The sequence below is a fragment of the Pleurodeles waltl genome, chromosome 1_1 (assembly GCF_031143425.1).
Source record: "Pleurodeles waltl isolate 20211129_DDA chromosome 1_1, aPleWal1.hap1.20221129, whole genome shotgun sequence".
NCBI classification, from domain to species: Eukaryota; Metazoa; Chordata; class Amphibia; order Caudata; family Salamandridae; genus Pleurodeles; species Pleurodeles waltl.
This window is the reverse complement of record NC_090436.1, coordinates 505,717,797-505,738,566: the sequence shown is the minus strand read 5'-3', so window position 1 is coordinate 505,738,566 and position 20,770 is coordinate 505,717,797. Positions and strand designations below refer to the sequence as shown.

The 20,770-nt window shown below is 39.6% G+C and overlaps 1 protein-coding gene across 1 annotated transcript in view; it reads right to left on the bottom strand.

Moving 5' to 3' along the window:
- ADGRV1 (adhesion G protein-coupled receptor V1) overlaps positions 1-20,770 on the bottom strand; it is a 2,003,619-nt gene that overhangs the window by 1,574,743 nt on the left and 408,106 nt on the right. The window contains exons 18-20 of the mRNA XM_069225272.1: positions 17,154-17,280; positions 15,506-15,723; positions 13,765-14,508 (exon numbers count right to left, since the gene is read on the bottom strand). Of these exons, the coding sequence (XP_069081373.1) occupies positions 13,765-14,508; positions 15,506-15,723; positions 17,154-17,280 (1,089 nt within the window). The remainder of the gene's footprint in view (positions 1-13,764; positions 14,509-15,505; positions 15,724-17,153; positions 17,281-20,770) is intronic.

Below are 20,770 nucleotides of genomic sequence, written 5' to 3'. Positions count from 1 at the left end.
TTCCTCAGGGTATTTAGGGGAGTTCTCCGGTTAGCGATGCTCTCTCCTCCCGTTGTTCCCAGTCATAAACCAGTGTGCTCCAAGCCCGGGCTCTCTCCACCAGCCCCTGGCCTCTCCATGCCTCTTGATGTCTTATTGTTTCCTCTGCTTTGGCCCATTTTAGGACATCCCTTTTCCATGTGTGTGTCGGTGGCCCCGCTGTTGCTTTCCATGTCATTGCTATTTCTCTTTTGGCCAAGACCAGGGCCATATCTTGGAATTGATTAGTGTTTTATGTTTGGCCTGATGGCGATAGCCTCCCAACAGACAATGTCTGGGATCATTAGGTATCGCCCGCCCAATAGTTTCAGTAAGGAGCTGCGTGATCGTGTGCCAATACTCACGCAATGTTGGGCAGTGCCAGAACATGTGGATGAATTCAGCCCCCTCCTCCCCGCATCTGGGACACCCGGCCCCGGGCGCCCCAAAGTGTCTCCTAATCCTACCCCGGGTCAAGTATGCTCTGTGTGAGACATAGGTGTTGATCAATTTAAATCGGCCGTTCCTAGAGGCTCGCGGGGTCCGAGTCAGAATTTCCTCCCAGTCCTTGTCTTCTATGGAGGATCCCAAGTCTGCTTCCCAATTTTGCTTTAAACCTGTCAACGGTTGGCACATTGTAGTCCTTATTTTTCTGTAAAGGCAGGTCACTGCCCTGTGTGTCCCCATGGCGCTTACCAGGTATTCAGTCACATCTGATGTGGGGGGCTCTGTTCTCCCAGTTTGCCAGTGTCAGCCCATTGTGTCAGTGACTGCCCTGTGGAGCAGGAAGTGCCCTGCGGGAATTTGATATCGGACTCGGAAGTCTTCAAAGGGCAGCAGGGAGTCTTCGTACAGGGCACCCAGGGTAGTTGCTCCTGACACCTCCAATCTACGCATTCCTCCCCAGTTCCCTTTATGTGGCAGTGATAGCAGGCACCTCAGCGGTGTCTCCGGAGCATAAGGCCTAAGACACTGTATTTTACGGAGGTGACGCTGCCAACATTTATGGATCACCATAATTACATGAGGTCTAGAGTCCAATGGGGGGCCGAGACCAAAGATGACCCTGGCTAGTGAGGGTAGGTCGGGGTGAAAGGCAATACCTCGTGCTCCTGCACCACACAGCTCGCCATCCATCTGGTTAGCCATTGTAGCTAACTTGCTAGATAATAAGCTTCAAATTCGGGGGCAGCCAGTCCTACCTCCTCGAGTGAGCGTTGCAGCACCGTGATCGCAAGCCGTCGTCTGCCTATTCCCCATATAAATCCCGTGGCTATAGAGTTCAATTCTTTAAAGAAAACACTCGGGATCCATACCGGTAAGGTCGTAAAAAGAATTAGCAGTTGGGGCAGCACTATCATCTTCAGAAGCGCCACCCTGCCCGCAACTGAAATTGGCAGGGTAGTCCAGAACACCATGGATCCCCGAACGCCCCTCAGAGCCCGCTGCATGTTGCCCTCGAACAAGTCCCGGTCACTATGATAAACGTGGACTCCTAGATATGTCAGGCGTCTAGGTTCCCACTGTAGGTCCCCAATGTCGGGACGGCAGTTCTTCCCTCCATCGTCAGGAATAGGCTGGATTTCTGCCAATTCACTTTCAGTCCAGGTAATTCACCAAACTTTTAACAATGCCTGAGCTCTCTGCAGATCATCTCTTGCATCCCTCAAAAAGAGTAGGAGGTCATCTGCATACAACGCAATATGATGGGTTTGCTCTGCCAGAGTGATACCCCCACAAGCTCTCCCTGCTCTGGCTATACAAGCTAATGGTTCTATTGCTAATGCAAAGAGCAGAGGGGAGAGAGGGCAGCCCTGCCTAGTTACCCTAGCCACCCTGTAGCTTTCAGAGATAGTGTTGCCGGTGCGGACTCTGGCCGTCGGGTCACTGTACAACAGTCTCGTCCAGGCTATGAATCGGTCCCCCAGCCCAAACTTGTGAAGTACTTCATATAAATAGCACCATTCCAGGCTATCAAAGGCTTTTTCAAAGTCAACGGCAAAGACTACCGCCTATTGCTTGTCATAGCCATCGCTATGAAGTAAAGCAAGGAGGCGTTGTATATTCATTGCCGTTTGGCGTCCTGGTATAAACACAGCTTGGTCCATATGTATCAGGTGCGGCATGAGGCGCATAAGGCGCAGCACCAGTATTTTACTCAGTATCTTATAATCTACTGCCAGCATCGAGAGAGGGCGGTACGAAGCCACGTCTGTCTGGATTTTCCCAGGTTTCAACAATGGGATGATCAGGGCTTCACGGGCAGATGTAGTGAGGATCTGACACACAGGAGCCTCCTCATAAAAGGCTGATAGTCGTGGTCCCAGCTTGGACAGATAAGTCGAATAGAATTCTATCGGAGACCCATCTGGGCGAGGTGTTTTATTACGTGCCATATTGGCTATGGCCTTTTTCACCTCCACTACCGTGGTCGGTGCACCCAGTTCTGTTGCATCTTGGACTGACACAGTAGGGAGTGGAAGATGTCGCAGAAAGGCATGTATCTCTTCGTCTGTTGGGTATGCCTTACTGGTGTATAGGTCTGCATAGTATTTACGAAATTCATCATTAATTGCCTTTTGGGAACTAATGCTATTTCCCTCAAGATGAGTGGGTTCAACTATAACAGAGCCTCTTTTTGCTGGGTTTGCCAGCCATGCCAACAAGGAACTCGCGCAGTCTCCCACCGCGTATGTAACTTGGAATATGAGTTCAGTGGTTCAGTTGTATGTCATAGACTGGTGCTACATTCATGTCTGACATGACTGAATCGCACTACAATTATTTTTGTTACCTTTCCAATAAGTCTAAGTACAAACATCTTATCATGGTATAGTCCATTCTGAAGGTGTTGGCATCTGTAACACATACAAATATGTAATCTGTTTCCATTTGCCACTTTGGGAGACTACTAACAAAATGCATTTTGTAGTATGTAAAGTAAAAGCTATTCACAAACTAAAGAATGGTCTTCACAAACCTAAATGCCAATCACACCAAGTCCTCCTCTCCTACATGTTTTAAGCAGAGATCTCTGCCAGAGTGGAGTGGGATCTCCACACATATAAGCCTGAGAGTTAGGTGTAAATGTGGGAGCGATAAGAGGGAGTGGTTGGAAAATGGGAATACTTGCAACCAAATGGGAGGGTTTTAGAAAGGAATAAAGAGGAGATTAGGGAGTGGTCAGAAGGCTTTTAGGGAGGGACATGTTAATTCAAACACCCACCACACCAGAATAAAACTATTGCTATTCAAAAAGTATACTTCTAAAGTTACTACAACCCAAAAAGCATCAAAACAGTAGTACAAGTGCTCTGTCCAAGCTCTTGAGTAAGTCTAGCTCCATAAATTGCCACTCACAGGTACTGCAAGTCACTACCACAGAAAATAATATAACACTGAATAGGAAATAATAGTAAATAAATTAATCCATTTTGGCTTTTTAATTAACTATACATATAACTGTTGTTACTGTTTAAAAGTTAGACTAAATTAAAAAGTAATTAGCTCATTAAAAAAAATAATTCAACTGAATGTTTAACTCAGAAAGGAATGTAAAGAGTTTTTTTCCATTATTGTCTTCTGCAATGAGGGGAGGGGACATTACATCTAGCTAGAATAACATAACTTCAAAATTATACCACAGACCAAGCAGGTGACGTTATTGACTAGGTATGAACAATCACTAATACTGGCCAGTTAATGATAAAGCCTAGTCCCAAGATCTTGTGTGGGGAAATCTAGGAGTTACAGTGCTGGAGAACTTGCATTCCATAATCTAGTTAGAATGGTTTTCTAAATAAGTTTGATATGTGAAGGTCAGAGATGCTTTTCTTGCTTGTTAGTGCAAATGGGAATATACATATAGTACTCAATTAGTGGAAAAATGTAACCATGTTGCTAGTTTGCCAAAGAAAGTACAAAATCTTGTTGAATACTATTTTCAGCTTTAGAGCAGGGTACTCAAAAGCACACAATATGATGGTCCTGAGGATGTGGGGCATGACGGCAGTGAAGAAGAAAACAGTCCCTTTGTATTTTCTGTATCTAGACTTCATGACAACTGCAGACATGGTGGATCAGACCTTCTTGTGGAGAAAGCTGAGGGCACTTAGAATCCCTCCACGTGTGTTAACTCATTGTATGAGCACCTATATTGGAATCTAACCTAGCAGGATGGCTGATTAAGGAGGCAAATTGAACAAAATCAGAACAATTAGTGCAGTCAGACAAGACTGCATGTTTTCCCAGCCGACTTGTCATATTTAATGGCGCACTTCTGCAAAATTGTGGGGTCTTTTTGCATGATTGTTGCCTATGTTGATGATACAATTATTGTGGGTCGAATCATAAATAAGTATAAATATATTTGCAAAGCATGAACCTATACAAAGAGAACCAGAGAGTTGGACATGGGTGAGAGCCCTGAGTTATGATGCAGGAATTGTACAATGAAGCAAGTGTATTGTGATTGGTGAATCCTATCATACTGAGAAATCGTTTTCTATGAAGGGGTGGGTGTTCAGATCCTTTATCAACCGCAGATTAGATGGTGATACAGATCTGATGCTGAAGGAAAGGTTGTTCCAAATCATGGGAGCGAAGATGGCAAAGACTTGCCTTCTGACTTCCTCTTGTTAACTGTTTTATGTTTCCAGTCCAGTCTAATAGATGTCCAGCAAGATGTAAATGCTTTATAGCTTTTCAGCTATGATTTGTTTTACTATTCTGAAATTAAACTTATTTCCCTTCCTGCCATCCTTTTCTGCCTTCCCTCACACTAATTACATATGTTGTTGTTGTCAAGTGCTATTTTGTTAGGCCTGTGGGTGCTTGTGGAGTAGAAAAATGCCCCTTTTCCAGACTAGAATTCCCAAGTGCATCAGCCTTTTATTCATAAGCTTAATTGAAAAACATATTTTAATTTCTTATCTAAAGGTGATTGGTATATTAATATGTATCCAATGTAACAGGAAACTATTCCATTGGACTAGAACTAAAAAGATATCCACCTCTCAAGCACATGTACATTAAATACATGCTGGTAGCCACTGGGGAGAGGGTGTGAGGGTATCAAACTAAGGCCCATATTTATACTTTTTTGTGCCGCATTTGTGTCATTTTTTGACGCAAAAGCGATGCAAGCTTATAAATTATAATTGTATTTTATAAGTTTATGCTGCTTTTGTGTCAAAGAATGACGCAAATGCGGCGCAAAGAAAGTATAAATATGGGCCTAAATGTGTATCTGTAACATTTCACAGGAAATAGGCTTGAAAGAGAAAGTACAAAAATAGATATTTATGTATCCCTTTATGTACAGAACACCCTTCCATTAACAGTCCGTGTTTAACTTGTTCTATATGGCAGTAAAGCTACTTTGCCCTGTTTTCTCCTCAATCCTTCAGCCCACCAAAGGACAAGGTACTATGGCCAGTGTTGGGTTCTTATCTGGAACTATATGTGTGGGCATAGAATGGGTGTGGCTCATAATGTGAGAAACTGAATGTTTGGTTTTGAAGGAGTGGGTCAGTTGCTGTGGACCTGCCTTCTTGCCAGTCATATACTAGGGAAATCAATAACAATAATTGAAGTTACCAATGGTATGCAAGTATCCTTTTATTGGCAATGAGTTGACTGGCACGGCTTTCAGTATGCCCCAGTCACCTCAAGGAAAAGTGTCATGTGAAGCTTTTTTGCTGCATCAAGCCTACTTTCGAGGTCTCAAGCCTCTGATATTTGCTGTGCTGACAGTGTTTCCTCCTACTTTGTTGTCTATATGTCTCTTCAGTCAGGGTATATTCTGGTTTGGGAGGAATATTTTCAGAGATGTGCTATCTGGGACCACGTTATTGGATCCAGCACCTTTATCCTGCAGCAACATAACATGCAGCAGCACAACGTCACAGCGAGGCAGCCATCTTCAGAGAACTCAAAAGCCAAAATCAAGTGAAGGCATCGTTCCTGCTTCTGCCATGATGTGCGTTGCATGGCTGTGTTTAGCGGCAATCTTAGTAGTAGTAAAGGGCCAGGGCAAGTGAAGGCAGCATTTCCGTTTCTCCTGCACCATGTGACATGCGTCATGTGTCTGTGTGAAGCGGCTATTTTAAAGTAAGAGGTTTGTTCTTCAGAATCTCATCACTGATGGCAGCAGCAGCTGTGGGAACAGGTACTTATGTCACAAGTGTGCATTCCGTGATGCGCCCACCTTAAAATCATATTTTGTTGAATTGACAGTTTTGCATGTTTTTGCAATGTGCACTCCTTAAGTTATATTGGTTATAGAACGTATGCTATTAACATGTCCTCAACAGCAAAAAGCATGCTTGATGTTGATGCATACACGGATGGTGATGTGCAAACCTGAACTCGGGGACTGAACTTTGGTATATGCAATGTATATATAAATTATTGTATGGGTATTAGGTAATTTACCTTAAATACAACAAGAATGTCATATGTATTCTGCTACAGTAATGTACGCACTGAACATTAGGTGCATGCGCTGGTGGTGATATGGACACCTTAACTTTGGGCCTGTTTTTTTGTGGATACTGCGAGACATTAATGGAACATTAGTGTTATGTGTATATTTATGGTGATATGCACATCTTTGTCACATCAACATGTGGGTAGCAAAAATTTTGTGTGTAATTAATTTTGGCAGGTTGATAGCACATTGGGAAGGATGCAGCAGAACACAGTTCCTCCTCCTCCTTTTTTACGAGTCCGGGTCATCCTTACATATATTGAGAACAATGGAAGGAAGGTTTTGAGGCATATCTCAATTCCATTGATAGGGATAATTTTACTCACAAAAAGATATTTGCCTTTTTAAAACACTGTTTTGATCAGGATGATAGGAAAATATTAAAACATCTACCTCATAAATCTGTGATGGGTGAGGGTGATGTTGAAGATGAATAAGCACCTGCACTTAAAATGTTAGATGCATTGTTTAAACCTCATAAGAATATAATGTTCGAGAGACCTACATTTTATAGACAACATCAATTACCTAACGAGCAGGTTGAGAGTTTTGTGGGCGCTTTGAGAACATTATCTATGCTAGAGTATAGAGACTTTGAAAATGAGTTAATTAGAGATCAAATAATAGAGCATACTAACAATAAAAAGATTACCACTTAATTCTAAACAAACCTGTAGAATTGACAACAGGCATTGAAAGCACGGTATCATCCATGGCTCAACGGTCTAACATTCAGCCAAGGAGGTAGCTGCTGAATTGGGAATTAAAGTTGGTAAGAAGAGTAAAGTTAAATCAAAGAATTTAATGTGTTACAGCTGTGGGAAGGCCTATCATTTAGGAAACTCAATTTTTTGTGTAGCTGTTGGAAAATTGTGTGCAAATTATCAAAAGAAGGGACATTGTACTAAATTATTCAATTCTAAGGAAAATGAAAAAGGAAACATAATCAGTGCTGTAAGTAATAAAAAATCTACGGAATTTAGTGACGAGAGCGTAATTTTGGATGTTGAGGTGCCTGTTCAGAGTGTTGACAAAAGTGTGTTGCTCACAGATGTTACCATGATTAGGAGACCTTAATATTAAGTAAATGTTAGAAGTATTGATGGAAACATGATGGCTGACTCAGAGTCGCCTTTTACATTGGTTGGAGTGGATGATCTGAAGAATTTCCCGGAAAAGGACATTGGTCTGAGAAAAAGGGAATATTTCTGTTGCCATTGTCTGTGTTGCTAAGTATGGTTCATCTTTACCAGGATGATTAGAACAGTGTAATTTGGAATAATAATGGATACAAATATTTCTGAGCAAGTTCTCTAGAAGAATGAATGTGTAGCTGTTTGGGCTTTAAATGATTGTGAATGGGAAACGGCCTTTCCTAGGGTGTTTAAGGATAAACTGGGAAGGTTGAAGGAGTTCAAACATAAGATACAACTCAAACAGGTAGAAACCATTGTACCTAAGGTAAGGAGAGTTCCATTGACGTTTAGACTAGAATTACAGAAGGAATTAGACAAACTTTGTGAACAAGACATCATTAGGACCATTGAAGGTTCAAAACTGTCGTCTCCAGTTGTGCTGGCATGCAAACTTAACAGCAGTGTATTGACCTGAGAGATTTCAATTCTAGAATTTGGGTTGACAGACACCCCTTGCCTAACATCACTCAGATGCTTTCATTTATTAAAGAGGCTAGGATATTTTCAACGTTGGGCATGGCATTCGTGTATCACCAGATTGTCTTTAATCGTAAGTCTTGACATTTAACTTCCTTTATCGCCCCTGAAGGAGCGTTCCACTTTAAAAGGATGCCTTTTGGTCTAGTCTCGGTGTCAGCTGTTTTCAGGGTCTCATAGACACAATGTTTAAAGGAGTGGAAGGAGTTACTTGTTTCCAGATGATAAGTTGGTGTATGTGGAGGACAAGGCTAGTCATGACAGGAAGTTGGCTCAAGTACTAACTATTTTGGAAGAGAAGGGTGTTACCTTAAAAGCAGAGAAGTGCAGGTTTGTAGTAGAGAGTGTGGACTACCTGAAGCACAAGCTATCTGCACATGGAGTAGAGCCAAAGGAGAACTTAGTAACAGCCATTGTTGAAGCACTTGTGCCTGAAAGCAAGGATCAGTTGCAATCTTTTACGGGCCTTATGGAGTTTTATTCATGGTTTATTCCAAGACGTGCTGAAAAAACGGTTGCGTTACATGCACTTCTTAAGAAAGGTGAGAAATGTGTGTGGATAACAATTTAAAGCAGGAGTTGATTTGGCTAAAGCCATTCCGCTTAAACCTTTTGATACTAATGATTCCAGCATTGTGATTACTGATGCCAGTCGTTCTGGTTTAGAAGTGGTGTTGTTGCAAAAAACAAATAGGACAAATTTAATTGTTGCTTTTGCAAGTCCCAGTCTCAGGGGTGATGAGTCATCCTACTGAGTGGTGCAGTGTGAGGCACTGGAGTGCTGGTGGCGTGTGGACCACTTTTGCCAATATTTGTGGGTTTCTGAATTTGAGGTGTGAGTGTATTACAAACCGTTGGTCAATTTGTTTACTACAAAAGGGACATGAAGATCCTCACCAAGAATTGCTAAATGATAGTACAGACTGCAGGACTATTGTTAGTGGATAGAATATATACCTAGAATTAAAAATGTATTGGCTGATGGTCTTTTGAAATTGCCTTTTGGAGTTGAGGATCCGAAGAATGGCATGTCTTACAAGGAAGATGATGAGATTGTGGTTAATGAGTTTTCAAGCACAGATAAGGAGGCTATTTCTGAGTCTGGTTAGTGGAATTAGAGCAGGACAGTACTCTTAAATTGGTGATTGATTATGTGAGAAAGCGATGGCCAAGGAGTAAGTGTTCAGATGTCACAGTGGATGTGTATAAGCATGTTGGTCCTGAACTCTTGGTAGTTAGAGGGTTCCTGCATAGATCTAATGTTCTGGTTGTTCCTGAGAGTTTGAGATCTAACGTGGTGAACTTGGAGCATGAAGGTCATATTGGAATGTGAGCCATGAAGAGGAGAGTATGGGATATGTTTTGGTGGCCTGGAATGGACACATAATGGAGCAATTTGTGTGGCAATGTTTGTATTGTGTGGCCATTGATAAGACGCAGGTGACTGTTTTGAGTGCCTTAAATGCTGTTTCTGTTCTGGCCAAGTCTTGGTCTAAATTGGCTATAGATATGATTGATCCTATGCATGTAGGTAATGGCCAGGTTAAGTTTGGTATTGTGATTATGGACTATTATTTTATGTGGCCCGAAGTGGCATTTGTTAATAGCATCACATCTTATGCTTTGAAGAGTATGCTAGAGAATTTGCTTTTGAGGGAAGGTGTGCCGGATATAATTGTGTCTGATAATGGCCCACAATTTGTCTCCTTTAAGTTTGGAGAGTTGCTTAAGTAATTCGGAATCAAACATGTCACTATATCATCCCAGAAGCAATTGTCTGGTTGAACGCTGTAACAGAGTAATTCAAGAGAACATACAATTATCCTTCCTAAATGGGTTGGATTGGAAGTTAAGAATCTCTTGTGGGAAATTCACACTGCGCCTAATTTAGAAACCAAGGTTTCACCTTTTGTTTTAATGAAAGGAAGATTACAGATGACAGAATTTGGATGCAGAAGGAAATGCCATCCGAGGAGACCTTGACGTGTGTGAGTGAGAGAAAAAGGCAGCTTAAGATAAGCATGCTAAGAAGGTGTCTAGGAGCTTGGGGAAGAAGGTGATGTAGTTAGTGTCAAGAAATCTTATTCTGTAAAGGGAGAGAGTCATTTTTCCAGCCCTAGAAGAGTGAGGAGAATTGGGACTCATTCTGTGACTTTGGGTGATCAAAAGTGCTAAAACAAAGACAGAATATCATTGTTTGTAGAGAGAAAATGGAATGATGGTATAAGGAAGAAGGAGCAAAGCGCAGAAATTAACTTCTGCTGGATGTTCCTAGAAGATCGTCCAGAGAGTGATTACTGCCTGTCAAATTACAGGACTATGAATTAAGATAAGCATCATTGTGCTATGTTTGGTATTATTATTATCATTATTTAAAGGAAAAAAGGTAAAATTGGCGTATTGTATTATATGTTGTCAATTGTAGAGGTATAGCAATTAGTTAGTGAATATGTTAGTTTTAACAAATTCACTGTTTATGTAATGCATATATCAAATTTGTAAGTTAATTTGCATAAGGAGGAAGATGTGTTGGGTTCTTAGCTGGAACTATATGTGTGGGCATAGAATGTGTATGGATCATAATGTGGGAATTCGAATGTTTGGTTTTGAAGGAGTGGATCAGTTGCTGTGGACCTTCCTCCCTGCTAGTCACATACTAAGGAGCTCAATAAAAGAAACTGAAGTTACCCATGGTGTGCGACTATCCTTTCAGCCAGGACTTGGTCTGTGGAAAAAAAGTGATATGGGAACATGCTTAAATTCATCCAAACCACTATCAATCATTCAGGGTAGCTTTTTTTTTTATCGCTGTTATTGTTCCTAAAGGTGATGCACCAAGCAAAAAATAAAAAGGAAGGAAAACTATCCAGAGTTATTAGCAATGGTATTTTTATCTATCACTTTGTTTTTCTCCGTAACTTGCTCTAAGTTGAATTGAAATGTGTGTACCCGGGGGTTGGTTCAGTATTTCCTTTTGCCTCAGGGACTCAAGCTGCACCTCAGTATCAAGGCTGTAACATATCTGGGCTTGCTTATTTTCTGAGGCATATATATCATAGCAGCTTAGGACCAACTGTCTCTTTTGAGGCAGTGCCAAGACTGAGATAGAATTTTGATTAGTTTTCTTAAAAGAACATCATAAAGGGGAGTAGAGTGATTAACCTTGGCTGATTTAAGAATTGTTATCTTTGTGCACAGATGAACTACCATTCGAAAACAGATTATCAATTTTGAACTTTCTATAATGAAACTCCCTAAGAAGAAAATAAAACTAACATAGATCCCAAGACCTTTGTGGTATACAGTAGACTTTAGTCTGAGCACTCATAGAGGCTCACATTGGTTTGTTCATTAGTTTACTTTCAAACTTACTCACAAAATCATGAATATGCTCTGTGCAAGGTGGGAAACCGTCTGGTGCAATTCAGGCTCACACTTAACGACTTAAACAGAAATAATCACACACGTTGTGTTTTGTTTGACAGGGCGCACACTCTTACATCCATAAATAAGTCAGCAGGTAAGAGAAGTTGCTGCTGAGATCTGTGAGTAATGTTCAAATCTCAGCAAGACCATCTCAGCTATTCATCCTGTAGGATTGGTAAAATAAGTAACAAATAAGCCTAGGTAATATTAATTGTTTTGAAAGTGTTTTACATTTAGGATCAAAGAGGTATATAAAAACATGATATTAATCACAAAACAATGTATGCACCCATACATGTCTAGAGGTCAAACTAAAAATATAGACAGACCTTGCACAATACATACAGCTTAGTTCAAAATTATTAATGTTGCTCAAAACATTGTGTCAAAATATGTTGCTTTACAATTTCTCTGACACAGCATTGACACATGGGACGTGTTAATGACTCCCAATACTGTTACTACAGACTTTAATCTAGATGGTTAAAGCAGTACTGCAAATATACAAGTGCATGATTATCCATTTTATTTCAGTCCGAATTAAGCTATATATTTAATGCACCAACCTTCAAGTTCACACTGGCTACATTCCTTATTAGCCGGGCCTTTCTCTCAAACTTCATCTCACTAGAGAACCATGGGACTGGATTTATAAAGCAGAATAACAGCAAGCAGCCAAGATCTCTGAAGACAGGGCTAAATCTCCAAATGGAGGATTCTCATTCAGCAAGGAGTCTGAAAGTATGAATACCTCCACTCTATAGATAACATGGGGATGCAGTTCTGTCACATGTTTCCTTGTCCAATAGATGAGCATAACAGGATTTTCTGTTACCACACAGCTATCCTCTTCCCTGAACATTTGTGACACCACTGACACTTACGAGTCCCTAAGAAATCTAGTGTTATCAGGCCCTACATTTATTTTGCTATTCAGTGTTTAAGCACATTTATATCACTTACCTTATATGAATTGTCTCCCTTAAAATGTTAGGAGTAAGTTCTTACAACATTCTTATGTTTTATAGGATGCCTTTGTCAATAATATTACATTACTTATCACTTGATACTTAATTGGTTTCCTTAATCCCCACATACTTCCTGAAAGGTTAAGCTTTCACATGACTTGGAGGGAAAAATAGAATATTTAATGAAGTTTTTCGGTGTTTTGTCCCAATTTCTCTTTTATACATTTGTAGCTATTTGGACTTATCAAACGAATTGACAAAGGCAAAATTACTCAAAAATGTAAGTTTATGACTGGATTTAACTTTTTTTCTGCCTTCCAGGAATTCACAAAGGGACTTCATGCAAGTGTTTATGAACTTACTACACTTGCTTTCCCCAACAAGAGTGCAGAGAAATACACAGCAGTAAGTCCAAAGTGTGCTATCAAAAGCGTAATTTGTCTTGAATGTTTGAGGGCATCCACAAAGATGTATGTTTGCAGTCATTCCAAAACTCCTCTTGATCTCCTTTCTACCCTGCAAATGGTCAGGGATTTACCCATGACTGAAGTAATACCCCTTTCCAGGATAGAAAGGGCAATGGCTCACATCCAGGTGAGGTGGAGTGTAGCAGACACCTTTCTCCATGGAGAAAAATGTGTTCCCCGCAGAGCAAAAGAAAAGAAAAAAACATGTATTAGTACAGAACGCTAAATTTCTCCTGCAAGGAGTTCCCCACAAAAGAGAACTTCACACAGGGAGAATAGGAGCCTTCCTATTCATAAAAAGCCACATGGCATTGCCAGAAGTAGGCCTGGAAACCTGCACATGGTGCAACTTTCCAAGGGTATTTCAGGATACGTTTGTGAACAGCAAAATAAAAAGTATGGTCAGATGGAGGCATAAAGCTCCTCCCGTATTTTCTTTGTACATAGGGTTCACTGTGTGTACCTTCTACAGCATTTTCAAAATACCAGAAAAGTTCTTAAGGTTTTTTGTGTCCAAATAATATTCCATGTTGAGTCCAACTTACCTTGCAGATTTGTATTTATTTATTTTTAATCTTAGCACAATTTCCCAGGCGATCATCTCATAATAGCAACAAGAAAACAACACGGGAGGAACATAACTTGACATGAATATTATTTGATCTGGTGCTCAAAGGGTAGAGTAAACAACAGTGAAGTCATAATGTGTTGTATTCACTCACCATCAATAATTGCTTCCCCTTTAAGGCTCTTCATTCCTCCAAAGACTGGGCTTCCATCAAGGTAAAATTCAATTATGCCATCATCCAAAGTAATAATGAAGTGAAACCAGGTGTTTTCTTCAAAATATTTTAAAGCTGTAGTTTTTGCAACATGAGTGATATTAATCTCCTGGGTTATATAGTACAGCATCAGGTCTACGTGAGAGTCATTGGTATGAAGTTTTACCCCATAGTACATTAGTGCATCTTCATTGCCCTTTGCAATTATGAACCCATCAGTATTGGGTTCTGGTTGGACCCATGCTGAAAATGTAAAGTTGGCAAGTGTATTCTTCATATTGTGAAAATAATGCTGGCTCACAATACCAAAAGCATCTGTCGCTCCACTAAAGTACAAAGCATCTGTTCCACTTTGATGGTGTCGCTTGTGAGGCTGGGACTTCACAGCATGAGGGAAAGATCCAAATAGTATAAAGTCCATCATTGGAGGAAGGCCACTTGGAAATACACTGGACAATATTTCCCATCCTACTCGGACATCCCCAAAAGTACCCTGCTGTCTCAAAATGGAGAAGCTGGTAATGTATGACATATCCTCTTCTGAGACCACATCTTCAGCCATCTCTCTTACCAAGCTCTCTGGGCTGATAAAGAACACTCCAAAGGGGTCATCATTAAATGGGATCATCACAGTTACATTAAGGTTGGTTATGGCTAATTGTCCACCAGGCCCAGGTTGTCCACCTAAATGAAGATGATGTTGAAAGGGTCATGATAAAATATGATTAGTATGCATGGGTTACTGTTTTAGCCGAAGACAAACCCAAAGAAATTAATTTGTGTTTATTCTGTGCATACAACATATCTCTTCCTAATGCTTATTTTCACTATTACAGTTAGACTTTGGGAAAGATATGTCATTACACTAATCAAACAACCCAGTCACAATTTACATCCAGTATTTTTGCAATGAGTGTGAAATTTTGCAAACCAACCAATGTGCTAATAGGTCGGTTCAACAAATTCAGATTGAGTCACAATCTGACCTACCTAATTGATATTTATTATGTGGGCCGCAAATTGTGACTTATTCTGATTTGCTACAAGCACTGGGGGCCTGCAAGGGTCAGCAAACCACCATGTCTGCAATTGTGTTAAATAAGGTATTTTTTAAAGCAGTCTATTCTTCATAAAGGAAAAGGGCCTGCTTTTAAAAAAGTGTTTTAAAAAAGGTTCTCTGAGATTTAGCAGTGGTCCCCTTTTGAGAATGTTTTATCATCCCAACTTGGAAGTTGGTAACTTTTCAAAGTTTTGCAACTGGAATTCCTGCTACAAATCACTGAAAGGTGTGGTACAAGTTGCAATTTTGGAAGGGATGCACACAACATGTGCCTTCCAATTGGTAACCATTCACAATTCAATTTTAGGAGTCAGAAAAAGTGTACAGACTCTTAAAATGTGATTGCATATGGGAAAAACCTGTTTTGTGGTTGTAAACACTGATATTCTGCAAATCAAAGCGTCTTCAAAATAGGTTAGTACATCTAGCCCTTCATTCATAACTAAGGTATATGCCTTCTTTGTCTAGTTAATAAAACAAAAAGTAAAACATGAAGATCGGTCCTAAAAAAATCAACGTTATGGATTAAATATGGCATGCAAATGGGAAAATATTAAAACAAATTCTAACTAATTTATATTTATGCATAAAGTGTACTAAGCACTAAGGGTGAAACTGTACCTGATGCATTCGCCAGCTCTAGGTTATAAAATTCATTGAACTCTGGAATTGTATCAGAAATTGCATAGAGAGAAATAGGTTTGAACTCTTCGCCATCCATGAACAGCAATATGCCAGATGTTTCAAGAAACTCCACTCCTGGACTGAGGACTGATTGATTCCACAAAAGCCTCCAGAACAAAGATACATTTCCAAAATGTCCTCTTTGCCTCACAACCCTATAGAGTAAAACAGCCAGGTTAAGCTGTGAGATTTGACATTTTCATTACACACAAGAAAACATAGATTTTAATAAGCACTGTATATGCAGTGAAGGAAAGAATAATCTTTACAAGAATGTTTTCTCTCAATGTCATTTTTAGATAAGGTTAGGTCTTTTAAACTCAAAACACAAAATGTAAAGGCCTAGTGTCCTTTGTAACAAACTTCTAAAAAGTGGTACACTCAGTTTTCTATGTACAATACTAACACAAACAGTAATACGTTTAGTGTAGTAGTGTACTGCAGTGCAATGTTGACCTAGTATCACACGCAAATAGTAAATTATCACATATTGATTGTAAACACAAATTAAAGGTTTGGATGAAGTAAATGACCATGCTCACAATAAAAACTCTTTATTACAGTAATTAATATTGCACTACGTTACAATTATGTTTACAAGACATCAAATATAATATCATCATAAGCTGGTAGTAGAAAGAAGAGCATATATTTGGTTTGAAAGCATGTTGTCATTTTTCAATTTCTTAAAGGTATTGCTCTACAGTGTTGTTTCTGAATAGTTTACACTGCCAAGTAGCAGAGCTCTAAAGACTGCCACAGCAAGGATCTCCTCGGAGGTCTACATGATTCACGAGGTTGATAGTCACACCTGAAAGAGTGACAATTTAATCTAGGCTATCATTTGTTAATATTAGCATATTAATATTAGCATTCACACTTTTAGACCGTCCCATAATGTGCCTTTTAATGTAAATTCCATAACACACTATTTTACATTGGTCATGAGGTTGTTATCATCTTATCAAGAGTTCAGAGTTATTTCTTAAAACTAAATCACTATTAGTGTACAAACCTATGCACATTGTTGTAACAGAAGGAATGAGGCTCATAAGATAAATTAGATTTGGGGTGCATGGCCTTATGCAGCCCTCAAATAATTCAAAATGTGGCTTGACATGAAATAGTAAAAATAAAAAATAAATAGTGCTTCATGTGTGTCTGAATACCGTATTCTTACCATTTAACTGAGCTGTAAATGGGAGCTGTATCTTTTATGTTAATTGTGGTACTCAATTCACCAATCTCTGAAGAATGAAAGCCTGAGCCTTCCTTGTAGGGATTCAAACCCATGACCTCCAGAACACTGGATTTTTCCAGCAGTGAACATGCAGTTGTAAGACGAATCCATCCAGCATAACAAAAATTAAATTCTCAAAGTCAAACAATGCAATTGCAATTTTCCATGCACAGTATGAATTAACAAGTCAAACAGTGAAACTGTATACATAAGCTATACATTTCATTCAACATCTTTTAATTTTTCAAAGAAGTGAAACTTCCATTGAAAGGCATTGCATATCAAGCAGTAGGTATATGAATTTTATGGTGTGCTCATACAGCTAATTATCAAAACAGTGCTCACGTAAAGTTGTTGGCCTTCCCCTCTTCCACAGATTTGTCCAAGGGCTCAAGAAAGAAAATACCATTTGGATCATCATTAGCTTCAATGATAATTGTTGCTCTGCCGTTTCCATATACAACAGTGTCACCTGGTAAAAGTAATTCATATTTAGATACACAGTAAGTCAGGGGTAATTATTCACAGTCACAGAGTTGTCAGATAAAGGATGATATGGTGACATTCTCTTGTCTAGATTAACTCTGCCGGATATCTTATGATGATGATGCTACCATGGGTAACTGGCCAGAGAGAGGACTTCAGCTTTCAAATTCTCAGAAATTATTTTATGATGTCAGTAAAAAATGGAAGCAAACTGCATAAAAAACAGATATGCAGTGAGGATCTCATTTGTCCCATATCTGAATGTACTCAGTTGAATGCAATGAAGATGAACCACTGCAAACAGATCAAATGTTTTGTTAGGGGAAATAATTGCCAGTAGTTGGGTGACTTGTGGGTTGCCCATTGCTTTCCTGGAAAGAAAATCCCAAATAAGACATCATCTTGTGCTACAAGAATATAGAAAATTGGGAGTAGAGCAATGCTGTAGGACAGACTGTATTCGCAGAGTTAAGCTATATCCTTAAAAGCAGTGCAATGAAAAGGAGTGTCTCACTTAAAATGCATTGACAAATTATTGCAATAGTGAATACTTTTGACAAAGGGTCAGCATTTTAGTTACAGCTGTAAGAAAGCTGAGGTACATCTTCACTTTGTGGACAAAAAAGCTGTATATCCAGCAAGGGATCATGGCAGCAGACTAATACCAATGCAGAGAGGTGATTAGTAAATATCATTGTCTCTTATATCAGGCTAAGGCAACCGAACAGCAAATACTTCCTAAATAGAAATCTCAGAGAGAACATCTAACATGTCATTGCATCAGCAAAGTAACTACCATGAATAAAACTTAGAAGCCAATGGGTGAATGTTTTTTTCCAAATACTACTATATATTTCTTGAACGTTTTGAAGAATTTATGACATTAGGTCTTCCAGACTGCGATAGTGTACAGTGAACAGACCTATATATTGGAATGTGAGCTTTTACCTTGCTGATTTATGATCTTCAGATTGTAAGATAAAAAGAATAACATTTCTAAATGAGAGCACAGTGACTCTGGTGCCTGAAACGAAAATAAAATTATGCACAGCAAGCAAAATGGAATACGGCATCTAGGCCTACTCATGATAATTAAAAGATGCACATATGCTACTAAAGTTAATCAAAAACATGTGGGTCATTCAGTTTAGTAAACTGAATGACCCACATGTTTTTGATTAACTTTAGTAAAAGCTCCTTGTGAGATACTGTGAAGGCAATGATGACCGAAAAAGTTGCCATTGCATTATCCAAGAGCAGGAGGCCGATAACAAGTACAGAAAAATTGGAGTTTGATTGTTTCCTGCCCACTGGGAACCTATCACTTAGATGAAGTGTTGTATTCTTAACTGTGTGAAACTTGTTAGTTAGTGAGATCACTTTCCTCTGTCCATATTTGCAGATGAATGTCTTTTCCCTTCTGTTAAGACCAATGCTCCTTATTTTTCTGCCTGTAGTGTTACTCTAAGGAGCAAGTGCTTTCCTTCTCATTCTAATTGGCACCTTTTTTTGGTTCGTCTTTCAATGCTATATTTGCTGACACTTGCTGCTTCTGAATGTCCCAGACCTGCCCAAAATCCTGGCTTAGTATTAGTGAGTTTTCTTCATGGAAACAAGACATTGCTTTGATTTGCATATGTTGCCTTTAATAATGCAATATTTGCATCTATTAAATAAACTCACTTAGATCATATTCATGAATGCTGTGTTCAGGTGCATTTTGGTTTATGCCTTATTGATATGATTTCGGATTGTAACGTTCTTAAATTTGCTAATAAACACTTATGGTTTGTAAATGTACTGCTCTCCTTAGTCACTGTGGGGCAAAAATCTGCTTCACTGTCATTACAATGTTATCAATTTGTGTTTTAAGCCTTAGTTTGAGAAAAAGGTCCATCCTAGTGGTCATAGTGGAGTTTTGAGTTGCATCAAGTTTGCACCGTGGAAATGTCATCCTTATTTTTCCCTCTATCAAAAGCTATAGAAACACTGGGGAGTTAACTGACAGGCTACTGATGCTGTTCATGGAAGTATATGTTTTCCTCAGAATATCAACCTTTATTTTTACATGGCTGAAGAAGATAGTATGAACTTATAGAAAATGTTCTTTCATTTTAGCTTCTGGAGCACCATCCATAACCTCTTTGAGAAAATCATGAGGAAAACAGGTTTCTCTCAAACATGGTTCACCAAGTTTTCAGCAGGTCAGCATTTTTAAAAGGATGAAATCACTTGAAAACTCACCAGAATTCTTAAAATGAGCCTATCACCAAGAAATGATTTATATTGTGTATATAATCTGTTCTCACACTTTATATGTCCTCTCTTTTGTGACCCTCAAAACCTACTATTCAATAAAATCCCTTTGAGTGAGAACTATGACCCATAAGGTTGACCTTCTGTGGCAGGATAGGAGCAGGGTCAAAGTGTATGCCCTTTGGCCAGCATTCTAATCACAAAGTAAATGGTGCTGTGTGAGAAACTGGGTTGTTAGTTGACTGGGATATAAGCCCTGGTCAAGCAACAGCCACACTCTCCTGCAGGGAACCACAAAATGTTACCAAATTAACCTGTGCTTATCCCTGGCCAGTTTGGCACAAAAAGCAGTCAGGCTTAACATAGAGTCAATGTGTAAAGCATTTATGCAGTACACAAACTGTAATAAAGTGAAAACACAACACAAGAAAAATCCCAAGCAAATTTAGAATAATAGAGTACATTGTATTAAATTATTTGACACCAAAATGACAAAAATTCTAATCAGTAGAACCACAATAATTATATTTTAATTTTTTTAGTAACAACTAGTGCCCAAAAGATCAAAGTCCAACTGCAAACTTGTAGTTGCACAAGATCGGGTCAAAGACGAGAAATATGGCAGACTGTGATGGAGTGTAGTTTGGATACAAAAAGTATATTGGGCCTGGTTAGTGTTTACCTTTGGACTTTTTGAGAAAAATGTTCTGAGAAGGTAAGGTTCAGTGGGGCAAGGCTGAAAGAGGTGTCTGAGGACGGAGACCCGTCGTTGGATAGCCTTGGGTCAAAGCCACGGTGAAGATTTATACTTTAAGACTTATTCTCTGAAATGGAAGTCAAAAATCTCCAGCGCGATGAGGCAGAAGGCAGTAGCCAAAGACAGTCCCACGAGGCTGGATAAACTTTTGATGAAAGGCCGCTGTAAAGAATTAGCTGCTGTGGAGAAGAACATAGTGGGAAAAGACGTGGTCAATCCAATGTACCTCTGTCGGATAGGTGAGCAGGTTAGTACCAGTCTCCTGATTCTCAGACCCCTTTTGGATTTTGGCTATCTGGGTACCTGTAGCTCCACTTCCAAGGATCCAGAACTGGAGGGGCACCACTTGGAGGGTCATGACTCACTCAGGATGGGCCCATGTGCGGGTTCAAGATGGATGAAGCCTTTTGTGTCCCTGTATCTCCAAGGAGGAGGCCAGCAAATTAGCCCTAGGGAGACACTC